The sequence below is a fragment of the Callospermophilus lateralis genome, chromosome 18 (genome assembly GCF_048772815.1).
Source record: "Callospermophilus lateralis isolate mCalLat2 chromosome 18, mCalLat2.hap1, whole genome shotgun sequence".
Lineage (NCBI taxonomy): Eukaryota > Metazoa > Chordata > Mammalia > Rodentia > Sciuridae > Callospermophilus > Callospermophilus lateralis.
Genome location: NC_135322.1, coordinates 55,225,868 through 55,243,898, shown reverse-complemented (window position 1 = coordinate 55,243,898; position 18,031 = coordinate 55,225,868). Strand labels below are relative to the sequence as shown.

Sequence of the window (18,031 nt, the reverse complement as noted above, 5' to 3'; positions counted from 1 at the left end):
GACATTTCAGGTTGCCTCACTTGAAAATGTGTTGCAGAGTTGAAAATAATTTATTGGGGTGTCTGTGTGCTGGGGATTTACCCCAGAGCCTTGTGTATTCTAATCATGTGCTGTACTTCTGAGCTATAGTCCCAGTCCCCAAATAATTTTTGTCCATAGTCTTTGGTTTGGTCTTGCCTCTTTAATAAGGGCTTAGCTGTCAAACCTTAAAAGACTTGATAAGATGAAGAATAACATTTTCTATGCCTCATGGTTTTATTTAAAATGCCCTTTTCCACATCTGACCTCTGAATATTTTCATAATGTTTAGAGATTGAATTTAACTTCTTCATTTTGTATGTGAAACAAATTTGGACCCTGAGAGAGTACAGTATTCAGGGTCTCGTAGTTATAGCACAAAAGGGTTAACGTAGTGGACCTTTGATTTGACTTGTTTTCTAATGCTATGGAAATATTGAGATAATATTAAAATGCAGAAGCTAGTCATCTGTTACCACTGTTTTACAAATGAGAGAGCCAGTGGAATAACTTGTGATTTGCCTGGGGTGACTCTAAAATTTGACTATTGCCTTCTGGTTCTTGATTCAGAATCTTTTTGGGTGGGAGGAGGTACTGGGATTGAACTCAGGGCACTTAACCACTGCACCATGTCCCAGCCTCCTCCCACCCTTTTAATACGGGTTTGGAAGTACTAACCCAGAACTCAACATAGGCTAGGTAAGCACTCTACCACTGAGTACATCCCCAGTTCTTGCATCTTTTTACCATGGATCCTGCTAATTGTTGTCTCAGAGCTTGCTATTGCTGTGACTTTGATCTTGAGTTGCAAATGTGCATTAATATCATTATTAACCTGTCATTTCTCAGATTATAAAGGCAGAGTAAGATTTCGTGGGCTAGGGATATAGCTCAGTTGGTAGAGTGCTTGCTTTGCATATACAAGGCCCTGGGTTCAATCCCCAGCACCATAAGTTAGAATTTCTTTCTTTTCTTTTCTTTTTTTTTTTTTTTTTTTTGGTAACAGAGATTGAACTCAGGGGCACTTGACCACTGAGCCACATTCCCAGCTCTATTTTGTATTTTATTTAGAGAGAGGGTCTCACTGAGTTGATTAGCACCTCCTTTTTTTTTTTTGCTGAGGCTGATTTTGAACTCATAATTCTCTTATCAGCCTTCTGAACCACTGGGATTACAGGCATGCATCACTGTACCCGGCCCCAGCACCATTTAAAAAAAAAAAAAAAATCATACATTTGTGTCATAGGTAATGGGACCTTGTAGTGTGCAGTTTGAGGACGTGGGCTACCCTTTCACAGTTAAGAATTAGGAATAGTGTTCCCAGAAACTGACTGACTGCAAAGTGGCCTCTTGCAATAGTTCTCAGCTTTGTTTGTTTATACACTCAGTCTGGTTGGAGGGACTCTAGAATTGATTGTTTTTGGTCAGGCAACTGACTTGTGATATTGAGCTCATAAGAGGGTGACATTATAAACCAGATACCATTTTACAGAGAGAAATAAAACCACTATAGAGGCTGGGCTCAGTAGCACATGCCTGTAATCCCAGCAGTTTGGGAGGCTAAGGCAGAAGGATCACCAGCCTCACAACAGTGATGCACTGAGAACTCAGTGAGACCCTGTCTCTAAATAAATTACAAAATAGGTCTGGAGATGTGGCTCAGTGGTCAAGTGCACCTGAGTTCAATCCCTAGTAGCCTCCCCGACAATGTACCATACAAACAGTAACCAAAAGGGAGGTGGGATTTGCGTACTAATACAAAATAAAATAGGCTTTTCTTTTTTAAGATGTTGATAGATCTTTATTTTTATTCATTTATTTATATGCGGTGTTGAGAATCGAACCCAGTGTGTCACATGCTAGGCAAGCTCTTTACCACTGAGCCACAAATCCAGCCCAGTAAAATAAGCTTTAAGACAAAAAATGGTTATGAGTTTAAGAAAGCATTTTTATAATGACGAAAGTACCAATACATCTAGAAGGTATAAGAATTATAAACCTGCCTACACCTAACAAAAGAGCCCTAAAGTACATGAAGGAAAAGTTGACAATTAAAGGGAGAATTAGGCCATATACTAGACATGAATACTTCACTTTTTGCTCCTGCTGCTGTTTTTGTTTTGTTTCATTTTATTTTGTTTTGTTTTGTTTTGTTTTGTTTTGGTATTGGGAATTGAACCCAGGGATTCTCTACCACTTAGCTACATCCTTAGTCCTTTTACTTTTGTTGTTGTTGTTGTAGATGGACAATGTATTAGGGTTCTCTAGAGGAACAGAATTAACGGAAATATGATTATAAAAAGGGGACTTATTAGATTGGCTTACGTGATCAGAAACTGGATAGTCCACAATGGCTGTCTGTAGGCTGGAGAGCTGGGAGAACCAGTAGCTGCACAATTTAAGAGGCTGAAGCCCCAGAACAAGAGGAATCCATGGTGCTACCCTAGTCTGAGACCTAAGCCTTCTGGAGAATCACTGTCAGAGTCCTCTTTGGAAGAGTGAGGAAGGGAAAATTATATCTTCAGACAATTGCAGCAGTAACCAAGAACCCATTCAAGAAGAATTGAGCTTACATCTGCTGCTGCTTCTTTCTTCTTCCAACTTTTATTCCATCCAAGCCATCATCCTTTTGGTTGGTGCTACCCACGCTTATGGAGGGTCTCCATCTCAGTTGGCTATCCCTCATGCCAGTCATTCCTGGACACACCCATAATCTTAATCCTTGGCATTTCTTAATCTAATCAAGTTGAGAGTTCAAATGAGCCATTACAGACAGGATACCTTTGTTTTTGTTTGTTTGTTTTGTTTTTCATTTTTATGTGGTGCTGAGGATTGAACCTAGTTGTGCTAGGCAAGTGCTCTAACATTGAGTTCTCAGTCCTTTTGCTTTTTTAATTTATTTTTTAAAAATATTTTTTAGCTGTAGATGGACACATTACCTTTATTTTACTTATTAATTTTTATGTGGTGCTGAGGATTGAACCCAGTACCCTCACAACCTCAGTCCCTACTTCTTTATTTTAAGAAAGGGTCTTGCTAAGTTGTTCAGAGCCTCTAAGTTGCTAAGGCTGGCCTTAAACCTGCAATATTACAGGCATATGTCACCATACCCAGCTGATACTTTAAAATGTGGGTCAAACAATTAGAAAATTAACAAGGAAGGTAGAAGACTTGAACAATATAATAAAAACCTATCTATACATGGTGGTATGTTCCTATAATCCTGTGGTTTGGGAGGCTGAGGCAAGAGGATCATAAATTCCATGCCAGACTCAACAACGTAGTGAGACCTTGTCTCAAAAAATAAAAAGAGCTGGGGATGTAGCTCAGGGGTAGAACACTCCAGTACCACCACTGCCCCACAAAAGGAAATATATGAAATAGAGAAAAAAGAGAGAAAGTGAACTAATCCAAAAGTTTGAGAATTGAACCCAGGGCCTTGTATTTGCTAATAATAGCACACATTCTGCCACTGACATATATCCCTAGCCCTTGTAAGATTGGCAAAATGGACAGGTTTCTAGCTAGATTGAACAAAAACTAAATAGAGGAGGCTAAGGTTGTAGCTCAGTGGTACAACGCTTGCCTAGTCCATGTGAGACACTGTTAAATCCTCAGCACCACAATAAAATAAATAAAAGTTTTTTTTAAAAAAAGAATGGGGGGCTGGGATTGTTGCTCAGTGGTAGAGTGCTCACCTAGCATGCATGAGGCACTGGGTTTGATCTTCAGCACCACATAAATGTAAAATAAAGGTATTGTGTCCACTTAAAACTAAATAAATATTTAAAAAGAATAGTAACAAACTAAATAGAGAAGACTCAGGGTCCAGCAAAGCGGCACATGCCTGTAATCCTGGCTACTCAGGAAGCTAAAGCAAAAGAATTGCAAGTTTGAGACCAGCCTCAGCAACTCAATGAGATCCTATCTCAAAAAATGGAAAGAGTTGGGGCTGTAATTCAGTGGTGGAGTTCCCCTGGGTTCAATCTGTACCACAAAAGAAAATATTAAAATTGGTATTGGACTAGAGGATATTACCAATTTTATGAAAGAGAACAGTATTATGAAGGAATACTGTGAACATTTTTATGCCAAGAAATTAAATGACTTAGGTGAAAATGTCAAATAATTAGAAAGATATAAGCTACCAATGCTCTTGGTGGGGGCGGGGATCTGAGTAGAACAAAACAAGTATAGAGATTTAATTAGTAATAATTAAAAGCCTGCCAGGGATAGTTGCACATACTGTGATCCCACCTACTTGAGAGTCTGGCAAGTTAGAGACCACCTTGGGCAATTAACAAGATCCTGTCTTTTTTTTTTTTTTTTAAGTTGTAGGTGGACATAATACCTTTATTTTATTTTTATGTGGTGCTGAGGATTGAACCCAGTGCCCCATGCATGCTAGGTGAGTACTCTACCACTGAGCAACAACCCCAGCCCGCAATAGCCTTTTATAAAGTAAATTTAGAAAAGGTTTAGGTGCCTAGCTCAGTGTTAAAGTGCTGACCTAGCATTTATGAAGCCTTTAGTTCAATTCCTAGCACCACAAAAAAAAAAAAAGAAAGAAAGAACACTTCACAAAGAAGATTCCAGAATCAGATGGTATCCCTCATGAATTCTACCGAGTAATTTAAAAGGAAATAAGCATACATTACTTCATAAACTCTTTTTCTAAAAATGGAAGGAGAGAATATTTCCTGATTTTATGAGGTCAGTACTGCTTTGGTACCAAAATCATATAGTGAAATGCTAACAAACCAAATCCAGCAACGTGAAGGAAGGATTATATATCATAACTAAATAGCATTTGTTCCAGGAAAGCAAAGTTGATTCAACAGTCAAAAAGCAATTAATGACATACACCGTGGTACCTACGTATAGGGGTTGGGTATAGTGGTGCATGCATGTAACCCCAGTGAATTGGGAAAGCTGAGACAGGAGAATCACAAGTTTAAGGCCAGCTTGGCAATTGAGACTCCCCACCCCACCCCTGTTTTTGTTTTTTTTTAAATCAGTACTGTAAATTGAACCCAGGATCCTCTATCACTGATCTGTATCCCCAGTCCTTTTTTATTTTTTGAGACAGGATCTCTCTTCAGACTTTGGTTCCTCCTGCGTAGCCTTTAAAGTGTTTGAGATTATAGGCACGCATTGCCATACCTGGCTCTTTCCCTCTCAAAAATTTTAAAAGGGGCTGGGGATGTAGCTCAGAGGTAGAATACTCCTAGTTAAATCCTAGTACCAAAAATGAAAATAAAAACAATATGGGTAAAAGAATGAATATCTCAATAGATGCTATCCAAGACCACGTCATGGTAAACATACACAGTAAACTAGGAATGACGGGAATTTCCTCAACAGGATAAAAGTCATTAATGAAAAATTTCTAAATAACATTTCAATAAATGGTCAAAGTCTGGAAACTTTACTCCTAAAATTAGAAATGTGACAAAGATTTCTGTTTTTACCACTTTTGTTCAACTTTATACCAGGAAGCTTGATAAGAAAGGGAAAAAAAAATGAAGCTATAATATTTATAGATGATCTTTTATTTACCAAGTTGTAAAGAGTCCAGACACAAAAGGCCATATATTGTAAGATTCAGTTCATATGAAATGTCCAGAATAGGCAAATCTATAGATGGAAAGTAGAATGGTGATTCTTGGGAGAAGGAGAGAAAGGGAATGACTGCTTATGAGTAGAAGATTCCTGTTAGAGAACATGAAAATGTTTTGGAATCAGATTGTGGCTACAATTACATAATTTCTGGGCATGCTAAAACCACTGACATTATTCTTACATCCCTAGCCCTTTTATTTTTTATTTTTTACCTCAGCCTCCTGAGTCACTGGAAATACAGGTATGAGCCACCATGCTCAGCAAGTTGTTCACTTTTGGCGGGGCATGAGGGGAGTACCAGGGATTGAATTCAGGCACTCGACTACTGAGCCCTAGCCCCAGCCCTATGTTGTATTTTTATTTAGAGACAGGGTCTTACTGAGTTGCTTAGCACCTCGCTTTTGCTGAGGCTGGCTTTGAACTCACCATCCTCCTGAGCCTCAGCCTCCTGAGCCTCTGGAATTATAGGTATGCACCACCGCACCTGGCAAGTTGTTCGCTTTTAAATCAGCAGTTTTACAATGTGAGAAACTGTAAAATCACACAGAATTAACTTTAAGCAGAAGAGTCGTGCTCCATTGTGGACCAAAGTAGCAGTGATTTTAAAAATATCCAGCAGGTTGTGCTGGCACATGCTTATAATCCCAGCAGCTCTGGAGGCTGAAGTAGGAGTATTGCAAGTTTGAGGCCAGCCTTGGCAACTTAGCAAGACCCTATCTCAAAAACTAAAAAGATGGCTGGTGATATGGCTCAGTGGTAGAGTGCCTCTGTGTTCAATTCTCACTACTGAAAAGAATACCCAGGCCAGTGAGCATCTGTCTATATCTGCTCTTCCTTCTACAACTTTCAAAGGTAGCATATTGAAATAATTGATTGAAATAACTAAGATTTGCGTTCACATTACTATAGGTTATTAGTTTGATGATGGTGTATTGTACTATGATTCTGTTGTCTTTTGCATATATAGGTTGAGAGCACCACTGGATGCTTACTTTCAGGTGAGCAGAACCCAGCCTCACTTTCCAGCTGCATCTTATGATTCAGAGACTAGGGATCCTGTACCTGAAGACTTGCCAGTGTCAAGCAGTTCTGATTCTGACAGTGAGAGCTCTGCAGAGTATGAAGAGGTTGTTGTCCCTACAGAAGAGACTGAAGCTGTCATTTCAGAAGGTCAGTATTTTATCCATGTTTGAATTCAAAAGTTTAACATCCACAAAGCTCAAGCTTCAGAAGGCAAGAAAATGTAGATTTGTGCTTTTATACCTTCCCTTTCTCCTTCAAATATCATGGATTCCTCTGCTTACACTACAGAGCTTTCTCTGGTCATGGTTATAATGAGGATTTGATCTGACTCATGGTTTTATTTGATTTGTGTCCCTGTGAGTCAGTCCCTTTGTAATGAAATGTAAAATTCCCTTTCATTTTCTTACACATCTGAGAAAGAAACGGATTCCGTATTTGAAAGAAAAATTTTGTAAATTCAGTCCCTTGTCTATGTATGCTTAAGAATATACAAAATAAGTAAATAGTAATGATACTAATAAATTCATTGATGGTATTTGGGGAAATGTCTTCCCTCTTGCACATCAGTACCAATTAGAAATGGAAAGCTTCAGTGAGTTAGACTTTCTCCTGCTACTTTCTTGTACCTAATGTCTTTTTTTCCCCCGTTTTTATCTGTTCTGTCATTTTTGGATACAATTTGGCAGAGCAACTGGGAGATGTCTCAGCAGACCAAGAAGTTACATTTATCAGTGGAGACAAGACCCTTCCCAAACAGGTAATATGAACATGCTTTTAAATGAAAAGTTTATATTTCATCTTAAAGGTGGTTGCAGTTTAAAATAGAAAGCTTTCAGGCTCTGAAGACAGTAAGCCCTGTGACCAAAGACCTAATAACAAATAGAGGAGGACAAGTTTATTTTGGCTCACAGTTTTAGAGGTTTAGTCCATGGTTCACCTCTATAGTTCTGGGTCCAGTATAAGGCAGAACATCATGATGGAAGTAAGTGGCAAAGGAAGGCAGCTCAAGACATGGCAAAAAGGAAGCAGAGAGAGCTCTACTCACCAGGTACAAAGTATATACCCCAAAGGCATGCCCCCAATGATCTTCCTCCTCCTACCTGCCTAAGGTTACTACCTGGTTAATACATCAGTGGATTAAGCCACTGATTGTTACAGCTCTTGTAATTGCATTGTTTCACACATGAACTTTTGGGGGATGCCTCATACCCGAACCGTAACAAGCCTAGATGTGGATCCTTTTTCTGTTTCTCATTATTTCCATGACTGCTTCCTCTTAAGTTTAAAAAGGTTGGGGGTGTTTGAGAATAACCGTTTGTCTATCTAACATGGTTAAATACCAGTTGAGAAATTAGGTATATCTCAGCAGGGTAGTCCACACACGTAATCCCAGAGTCTTGGGATGCTGAGACAGGAGGATCATAAGTATAAGGCCAGCCTCAGCAACTTAATGAGACTCCTCCCCAGTCCCACAACCTATGCTCATTCTATCTCAAAATAAAAAGCAAAACGGGCTGTGGATGTAGCAGAGTTCCCCCTAGATTCAGTTCCCAATACTGGAAAATATTTAAAAACTGGTATAAATGTGCTTTAAAAATTTCAAGCAGAATGTGATAAACAGCTTTTCATTTTTTAAGATGACATATGTGCTTATTTTCCTATATATGAATCATTTACACCTGCTTTGAATTCTGTCAATCTCAGAACATCATTTGTCTACTTTCTTGCATGTTTCTATATTGTCTCCATGTTTCTATTTCTGAAAATTTTTCACATACATATAAACACATATTTATGTGTTTCTTGTTAAAAATTTACACAGAAAGAATTATATTTTGTCCTTAAGTTAACTCTTGTTGTGTACACCATGGTTGTTTGCTCTTTTTATGTTTTTATGATATGAATCATATTGCACTGAACATCTTTATTCAGTTGTCTTCACAAATATTTGTGATTATACCCGTTGGGGATATATTTCTTAGCAGAGACATTGCTGTATCAAAGACACGTTGTAATTTTGATAGATATCCAAATTACCCTCCAGGAATTAGTGCAACTTTATACTTACATAACACCAGTATGTAAGCATGTCCATTTCTCTCTCACCTTCAACAGTGCCTGGTGTCATCAGACATCCATATGTACTTTTTTTTTTTTTTAATATTTTATTTTTTAGTTTTAGATGGATACAATATCTTAATTATTTAATGTGGTGCTGAGGATCAAACCCAGTGCCTCACGCATGCCAGGCAAGGATGCCAGCACTTGAAGCCACATCCCAAGGCCCCCCCCCTTTTTTAATCTTTATTTTATTTATTTATTTTTATGTGGTGCTGAGGATTGAACCCAGCACCTTGCACGTGCTAGGCAAGCGCTCTACCGCTCAGCCCCAGCCCTTATATATTTGTTTTTTAATTAATGCTTTGCTTCCATCATCTTTTCTCCTTTTTGGAAATACTAGTGCACACATTATATTCTCTCTAATCAATTGTCCATATTTATTCTTAAGTTTAGGTAGACACAATATCTTTATTTTACATTAATGTGGTGCTGAGGATGTAACCCAGTGCCTCATGCGTGCTAGGTGAACACTCTACCACTGAGCCACAATCCCAGCCCATGATCCTATTACTATCTCCTGTTGATTATAATGGTAGTTGCTAGAATATTTTTGTTTTATTTTTATATCTTTGTACAGATAGCTGCTTTTTTGTAATGTGTGTATTTATAATTTTAGTTGTCAATGGACCTTTATTTATTCATTTATATGCAATGCTGAGAATCTAACTCAATGCCTCACACATGCTAGGCAAGTGTTCTACTGAGCCACATCAGCTCTAGTTGTTTTTCTTTTCTTTTTTGTTTTGTTTTTGTACCAGGGTTAAGGACCGAACTCATGGCCTTGCACATGCTAGGCAAGTGCTCTGCCACTAAGCTAAAACCCAACCGCTGCTTTTCTTCAATGAAGGGAAAATCCAAGAATTTAATAAGATCAAAAGGTAGTATGGGCTTTTAATCCCAGTGGCTTGGGAGGCTGAGGCAGGAGGATCACACGTTTGATGCCAGCCTTAGCAGCTAGCAAGGCCCTAAGCAATTCAACAAGACCCTGTGGCTGGGATTGTGGCTCAGAGGTAGACCATATGCGAGGCCCTGGGTTTCATCCTTAGCACCACATGAAAATAAATAAGTAAAGATATTGTGTCCAACTGCAACTAAAAAAATTTTAAATATTAAAAAAAAAAAAAAAAAAGACCTTGTGATATGGCTCAGTGGTAAAGCACCCCCGGTACCAAAAAAAAAAAAATAGTACTATGGAGCCAGGAGTGGTGGTATACACCCATAATCCCAGTGATGCAGGAGACAGACAGGAGGACTACAAGTTCAATGGCAGCATTGTCAATTTAGCGAGATGTGTTTCAAAAAGACTGGGAGTTAGAATATATGTGTAGTATGCATGAACCCCTGGGTTCAATCCCTAGCACCACAAAAAGTAACAGTATTTTCATGATTTATATTTTGCCAGATTGCATTCTAGAAAAAAATAAAAAGTAATTTATAGGTATTGCAGTTTTTCTGCATCCATTTCAGTGAGGTTTGTGTCATTTTTGTGTACTTTTGTTAATTGGATAGAGTTGTTTACCCTTTTCGAGCCTGATTTTGCATTTTCTCATTTGAGTGTATCCCAATTTCCATCCAGCAGTCTCCCCAGAAATCCAATCCTACTCTACCTTCTGCTTCTATGGATGAAGAAGAAGGGGATACTTGCACAATATGTTTGGAACAGTGGACCAATGCTGGCGACCACCGGCTCTCAGCATTACGCTGTGGGCACCTCTTTGGGTATAGATGCATTTCTAAGTGGCTTAAAGGACAAGCACGAAAATGTCCCCAGGTAAGGACCATAATTAAGTAAGGACCTAATATGTTAAGTCAGAATTCCTAGAACCACACTAATTGTTTTCCATTGGACTCTTTAGTGCAACAAGAAAGCCAAGCACAATGACATCATTGTCCTTTATGCCCGAACCCTCAGAGCTTTGGACACCAGTGAACAAGAGCGGGTGAAAAGGTAAGTGGTGAGAGTGTGCCTACCTGGACTATTCCCTTTGTGTTCTCGTAGGCACATCTTTAAAAGGGAGTATGAAACCACTTTTAGCGTGGTTCTGAGACTTTCTGATTTGGGAATCTCTGGAGAGATTGCAGTCTGTCCTACATTATTATTTATAATGCACACCTGATGATCTTCTGAAGGGAATCTGCACTGTTTGCTCTCTATACAGCATTAAAAATGAATATCTGAAGCTGGGTGCTGTGTTGCACTCTAATCCCAGAAACCTAGGAGATTGAGGCAGGATGATTGAGCCCGTAAGTTTGGGGCCAGCCTGGGCAACATATCAAGACCCTGTCACAAAGAGCAGGGGCAGCAGTCTAGCACATTACTTAACTGATGCCATTTTTGCTTTTCATGTTCCTAAGGCCCTGAACAATAGCTCTCCTAATAGAAAGCTCATAAAATTTGAACATGCAATGCAAAAAACTACCAACATTTTGTAAGCCTTAAACAGTTGCTTAAAGTACTACTTACAGCTGGGTATGGTGGGGTATACTTGTAATTGCAGTGACTTGGGAGTCTGAAGTAGGGAGATCCGAGGTTCAAGGCCAGCCTGGGCAACTTAGCAAGACCCTGTCTCAAAAGGGTTGGGAGACTGGGGTTGTGGCTTAGTACAAGAACACTTGCCTAGCATGTGTCAGGCACTAAGTTCGATTCTCAGCACCACATATAAATAAATAAAATAAAGGTTCATCGTCAATTAAAAAATATTTAAAGGGAGGGGGTTAGGGATGTAACTTAGTGGTACTGCACTCCTGAATTCAATCCACAGTACTAAACAAAGGCTACTGTGTAAAATATGCTTTAAGAACATTAAAGAGGGGGCTGGGGTTGTGGCTTAGCAGTAGAGCACTCACCTAGCATGGGTGAGGCCCTGAGTTCAATCCTCAGCATCACATAAAAATAAATAAAGATATTGTATCCAACTACAACTAAAAAGAAGAACATTAAAGAGCCTGGTACGGTGGCACACAACTGTAATCCCAGTGGTTGAGGTGTCTGAGGTAGGAGGATTGCAACTTTAAAACCAGCCTCAGCAATTTAGCCTGTCACTGTCTCTAAATATTAAAATACCAAAAAAGGGCTGGGGATGTGACTAAGTGGTTAAGTGCACCTGGGTTCAATTCCTGATACAGAAAATGTTAAAAAGAACCTTAAACAGGCCACCTCAGTTATTTAGCAAGGTCCTAAGCAACTTAGTAAGATGCTGTCTCAAAATTTAAAATAAAAAGGGGCTTAGGATATGGCTCAGTACCCTGGGTTAAATTCCCAGTACCAAAGGCGGGGAATAAAGCACATAAAAAAGGCATAGATAAACAAGGAGGGAAATGAATTACAGTAGATGGGGTAGAGAGAGAAGATGGGAGGGAGGATAGTAGAGGATAGGAAAGGTAGCAGAATACAACAGTTACTAATAGGGCATTATGTAAAAATGTGGATGTGTAACCGATGTGATTCTGCAATCTGTATTTGGGGTAAAAATGGGAGTTCATAATCCACTTGAATCTAATGTATGAAATATGATATGTCAAGAGATTTGTAATATTTTGAACAACCAATAAAAAAAAGAAAACAAACAAAAAAGGCATAGAATGTAGCTCAGTTTAGAGTGCTTGCCATGTATGTATGAGGACCCAGGTTCCATCCCCAATGCTATTAAAATAAATAAAAAGGCAAAATCTATAGGTTTGGCTAAAGGAATAAATCCTAGCTGAGTGTGGTAGCATACCTATAGTCCTAACTATTGGAGAGACTGAGATGAGAGGATCACTTGAGCCCATATGTTAGAGATAAGTCTGGGCATTTAAAAAATGAGAGGGAGGAAAAGAGAAACACTTTTTTTTTTTTTTTTTTTTTTTAGGGATTGAATCAGATACACTCAACCACTGAGCCATATCCCCAGCCCTATTTTGAATTTTATTTAGAGACAGGTTCTTGCTAAGTTGCTTAGCACCTTGCTTTTGCTGAGGCTGGCTTTGAACTCATGATCCTCCTGTCTTAGCCTCCCGAGCTGCTGGAATTATAGGTGTGCGCCACAGTGCCCAGTAGAGATAAAACCACTTTTATAAATTGTTTATCATTCCCAAGAATGATTATATATTGTGTGGCTTAGAAAGTTTTTATACTTTGTGTAAACATTATATTAAGTTACAATTTAAGACAGTGAGCCTTACTAAATTGCCCAGGCTGACCTCGAACTTCTCATCCTCCTGCTGCAGATACCTGAGCAGCTGGGATTACATGCTTGGGCCATCATACCAGCTAAAATTAATTTTTTAAGTTCCATATAAAACTGAGTGGCACACACATGTGAACTCAAGTGGGATATTGAGGTGAGAGGGGGATTTGAGGTGAGAGGATCACAAGTTGGAGGGCAGCCTAAGCAATTTAGTGAGACCCTGTATCAAAATAAAGGGGTCAAAGCCAGACATGGTGGCATATACCTGTAATCGGGAGGCTGAGAGAGAAGGATTGAGAGTTCAAAGTCAGCTTTGGCAACAACGAAGCACTAAGCAACTCAATGAGACCCTGTCTAAATAAAAGTACAAAATAGGGCTAGGGATGAGGCTCAGTGGTTGAGAGCCCCAGAGTTCAATCCATGTACAATCAATCAAAAATAAATAAATAAATAAAACAAAGGGCTTGGGATATGGCTCAATTGTTAAGTGCCCCTGCATTCAATCTCTGGTACCAAAGCGGGGCGGCTGGGATGTAGCTCAGTGTTAGAATACTCGGGGGGTTCAATTCCCAGTACCACAAAAATAAAAATAAGTAAATCCTTTGGTCTCTTGATTAAAATAGCATTAAATTTTTAGAGTTAACTTGAGGAGTTATAATCTTCATGATGTCTTTTCTAGCTATGAACATTGTATAATATCCTTCCTTTTTTTTTTCTGGTTTTCTGTGTTTTGAATATACTTTGCTTCATAAAGATCTTCTGAATCCTTTAACTTTATTCCTAGATTGTCATTGTTAAAATTGTTGTTGGTAATGATTTTTTTTTTTTTAAATTCCCTTCACTAATCAGTTGTCTGGTAAGTAGGGAATCTTATTGATTTTTTTTTTTTAATGAGTATCATTTTTTAAGAATTATTTTTAGTTGTAGATGAACATAATAGCTCTATTTTTATATATTTGTTTTTTTTATGTGGTACTGAGGATTGAACCCAGTGCCTCACACATGCTAGGCAGTGCTCTGTCACTGAGCCCCAGGCCCAGTCCATTGATACCATTTAAAAAAAAAAAATTGTAGGTTGATAGCATACCTTTATTTTAATTGTTTATTTTTATGTGGTACTAAGGATCGAACCCAGTGCCTCACACATGCTAGGCAAGTGTTCTGCCACTGAGCCACAACTCCAGTCCCGATTTTTTTGTTTTTGGTTTTTTATTGTTGTTGTTTTGGTTTATGGTTCTGGAGATTGAACACAGGGCCCTCACACATGCTAGGCAAGTGCTTTACCACTGAGCCCTTTCTAGGTTTTGTTTTGAGCAAGGTCTTTCTCTATAGAAGTGCCTACACTGACCTAGAACTTGATTTTGAGACCAGGTCTCACTAAGTTGCTGAGGCTGTCCTCAAACTTGTGATCCTCTTGCCTTAGCCTTCCTGATGCGCACCACTGCACTCAGCAGGTCTGCTTTTCTTGGTCTTAATTCAAGCAACCTCGATAAACCGTTAATAGTTTTGAGTTCACTAGAATTTTTCTTGAAAATAAATAAGTATAGGCAGCTTTATCTCTTCCCTTCCAATTTTCATCATTTTTTTCTTTTTGATTTTATTGGAATGTAATTCAGTCCTTGTTTTTGCATTTAATATTTTGAAACTTTTTAGGTATGCAAATTTAAGATTGTTACTTTTGGTGAATATGTCTTTATTATATATTGTTGTTTATATCTTCATGCTTTATTATGTATGTGTGTAGTACTCAGGATGTAATGGGTTCACTTAATGCTTTGACTGTATCTCTTGTGGGTTTGAAACTTACATGTTTTTTTCTTTTTCCCAAAACCTCTCACTTCTCCCTGATCTTCTTTTCCCTAAATCTTCTCTGAATCGGGGCTGGGTTTGTGGCTCAGTGGTAGAGCTTGTGTCTTGCGTCTTGTGAGGCACTGGGTTCGATCCTCAGCACCACATTAAAATAAATAAAGGTATTGTGTCCATCTACAACTTAAAAAAAAAAAAAATCTTCTCTGAATCTCCTTGATAACCCACCCACCCCCGCCCTGTTCTATCACAGCCTTTGAAACAGGAGTCCCCTCTGTTTCTTCTTTGCTAGCAAAGCAATAAACCTTTTTTCTTAAACTTGTTTCCTCGTTAATGGTTTGGCATTGGCAACAGTGATTGAAACTATATCCCTTGTGTCCCTTTAGGTGGACACAATACCTTTATTTATTTATTTTTATATGAAGCTGAGAATCAAACCCAGTGCCACACATGGGCTAGGGAAGCGCTCTACCTCTGAACTACAACCCAACCCCCTTTTTATTTTAGAGTCATGGGGTAAGTTGCCCAGGCTGAACTCAAACTGGTGATCCTCCTGCCTCAGCATCACAAGTCACTGGGATGGATTACTGGCTATTGCCTGATCATGCTTTTTGCCTTAATTATGACTGATTTTTATTTTATTAGCATTTGCTAGGTATATACTTTTATCTCTTTAATTCAACCCCTTTTTTGGTGATTTTATTTGAGTATTTCATTAACAACTAATAGCTTATTGTTTTAATTCAACACATTCTTTTAATCACATTTGCTCTAGCTGGAAGCAGAGAGTTGGCTTTGTTCTTTTTTCCCTCCTTTTTACATAAAACCTTTTTTAGTTCCCATTTCCCAGTAAGAGGCAAATTCCTGACATCATTGCTTGCCTTAAAAACAAAATCCAGGTGGACATGGTGGTGCACACCTGTAATCCCAGTTGCTTGAGGGGCTGAGGCAGATTGTAAGTTCAAAGCAACTGAGTGAGACCCTGTCTCTAAATAAAATATTTTTAAAACATGCTGGGGATGTGTCTGTACAAAAAAAAGAAAGAAAGAAAATACAGTAGGCTCATGAGTTAAACCCTGTGTGCTATACTCTCTTGTAGTTCCTATAGTTTTTCTTGAATTGGAGAGGTTTTTCTCTTTTGTTTATGGCTCAGTGTATATTATCCACTAGCCTGATAGATTTATAGCAAAGTATATGACAGTGTGAACATACTATGCCATCTTGATAAGACATCTTTCTGTATTGTAACTTTTCTGATCCACATTTATTGCTGTCTTTCCATTTCTAGTGCTTTACTGAAGGAGCAAATGCTCAGAAAGCAGGCTGAGTTAGAGTCTGCACAGTGCCGACTTCAACTTCAAGTTCTCACTGATGAATGCACTAAACTTCACAGTCGAGTCCAGGTGAGTTTGCTCTTGTGACTTAAATTTTGAATTCAGAATTGAAGAACAGAGCTGTATCTACAACTCAGTGGTAGTGTATATGCTTAGCATATACAAGGCCCAGGTTCAATCCTCCAAATAATAGGAATCTAAATATTTACTTAGGTTCATCACAAACATAAATAGGATTTATCAAGTTATTAAAGAAGGAAACATGACTAGTTCATTCTCTGTCTGATTAGGCTATTTGTCTGAAACACACTTCATGATGGATTCTGCTGCAGTCAGAACTTTAGAAAAATTGAACACCAACTGAGAATGCTCAGCTTGCTAAAGTCATTTTTACCTCCCCAAATCTACCAATAAAATGAAGCTGTCCTTCTGTGCTCTCCTTATTTCATTGATTGTTAAAATACTCTAAAAACTCAGTTCTAGAATTCATGGTAACATTTAGTACAAGAACTCTTTCTTCCAAGTTTTTTTTAGGAGTGGGGAGCTGGGTACTAGGGATTGAACTCAGGGGCATTTGACCCCTGAGCCATATCCCCAACCCTGTTTTGTGATTTATTTAGAGATAGGGTCTCTCACTGAGTTGCCTAGGGCCTAACTTTTGCTGAGGCTGGCTTTGAACTTGCGATCCTTCTATCTCAGCCTCCCTAGCCACTGGGATTACAGACATGTGCCACCTTGCCCAGCAGATCAAGGTGTTTTGTGTTTTTTTGGTTTTTTTTTTTAATATATTTTAGTTGTAAATGAACATAATAATACCTTTATTTGTATTTATGTTCTGAGGATCGAACCCAGTGCCTCACATGTGCAAGGCAAGCACTCTTCGTTACTGAGCTACAATCCCAGCCCTTATTTTTGAAGGCAAGGTTTCACTAAGCTGCTTAGGGCCTCAGTAAGTTGCTGAGCCTGGCCTCAGACTTGGGATCCTCAGCATCCTGAGTCACTGGGCACTGGCATACATCACCTTCCCTGGCAAGAAATTGTTCTTGGAGGAAATGTCAAATAAAACAGTTTTGCGTTTACAAAACCTTTTTTATTTTAGGATTTGCAAAAACTTGTTATACAGCATCGAGATCAGATTGCACAGCAACCCGGGAGCTCCCAGGCAAGTTTCCTAAACTGCCTGCCCTCCAGCCAGGGCCAGCACAAGTACCACTTCCAAAAGACCTTCACAGTATCTCAGACAGGAAACTGCCGAATCATGGCATACTGTGATGCTATGAGCTGCCTGGTGATATCACAGCCTTCTCCTCAGGCTTCCTTCCTTCCAGGTAAACAATTCAGAACCACAATTATCGTGTTTGTTATTCTACTGTTTATTTCTTCTTCTCTCCTTTTTTGGAGAATTCAGGTTTCAATAGGAGGTACATAGAAGTGTGAGTCAGTGTTATAGTCTAAAGAGAACAAATCATTCCCCATATGTCCCATTCAGCTTAGTTTCATTTTAGACCTGAAATGTGTGACAAAAGTATTCTGAGGGCTAATTCAAGTTAAGACAAAATTTAATACTTATATTCAATAGTGTTCAAATTCCAAATAAAAGAACTTGGAGAATGCATTAATTATATAATACATGTGCTAATTATTTTCTTATTTTGTGCATGTAAAGCTTAATTTAGATTTTCTTACTATTGCAAACCAAATGTCCTCACATGCCCAATGAAATTGTTCCTAGATGTTACAGATGTTTTTCTTTTTCTTTTCTTTTCCTTTTTTTTTTTTTGATACAACACCCTTATTTATTTTTATGTGTTGCTGAGGATTAAATCCAAACCCAATGCTAGGCAGGCACTCTATCACTGAGCCACACCCCAACGCCCAGATGTTTCTTTCTACTGGCTTTATCATGTGGTTTTTTGTTGTTTTTTTTTTTAACAAGTT

General features: G+C 38.6%; 1 protein-coding gene across 3 annotated transcripts in view; it reads left to right on the top strand.

The window, feature by feature from the left end:
* Rfwd3 (ring finger and WD repeat domain 3) overlaps positions 1 to 18,031 on the top strand; it is a 40,157-nt gene that overhangs the window by 8,779 nt on the left and 13,347 nt on the right. For 2 of the 3 annotated variants that reach the window (XM_076837942.1, XM_076837943.1), the window contains 6 exons: positions 6,608 to 6,810; positions 7,350 to 7,420; positions 10,361 to 10,555; positions 10,641 to 10,732; positions 16,048 to 16,162; positions 17,193 to 17,421. In XM_076837942.1, coding sequence (XP_076694057.1) covers positions 6,608 to 6,810; positions 7,350 to 7,420; positions 10,361 to 10,555; positions 10,641 to 10,732; positions 16,048 to 16,162; positions 17,193 to 17,421 — 905 coding nt within the window. The remainder of the gene's footprint in view (positions 1 to 6,607; positions 6,811 to 7,349; positions 7,421 to 10,360; positions 10,556 to 10,640; positions 10,733 to 16,047; positions 16,163 to 17,192; positions 17,422 to 18,031) is intronic. The other variant, XM_076837944.1, reaches the window with a different exon arrangement.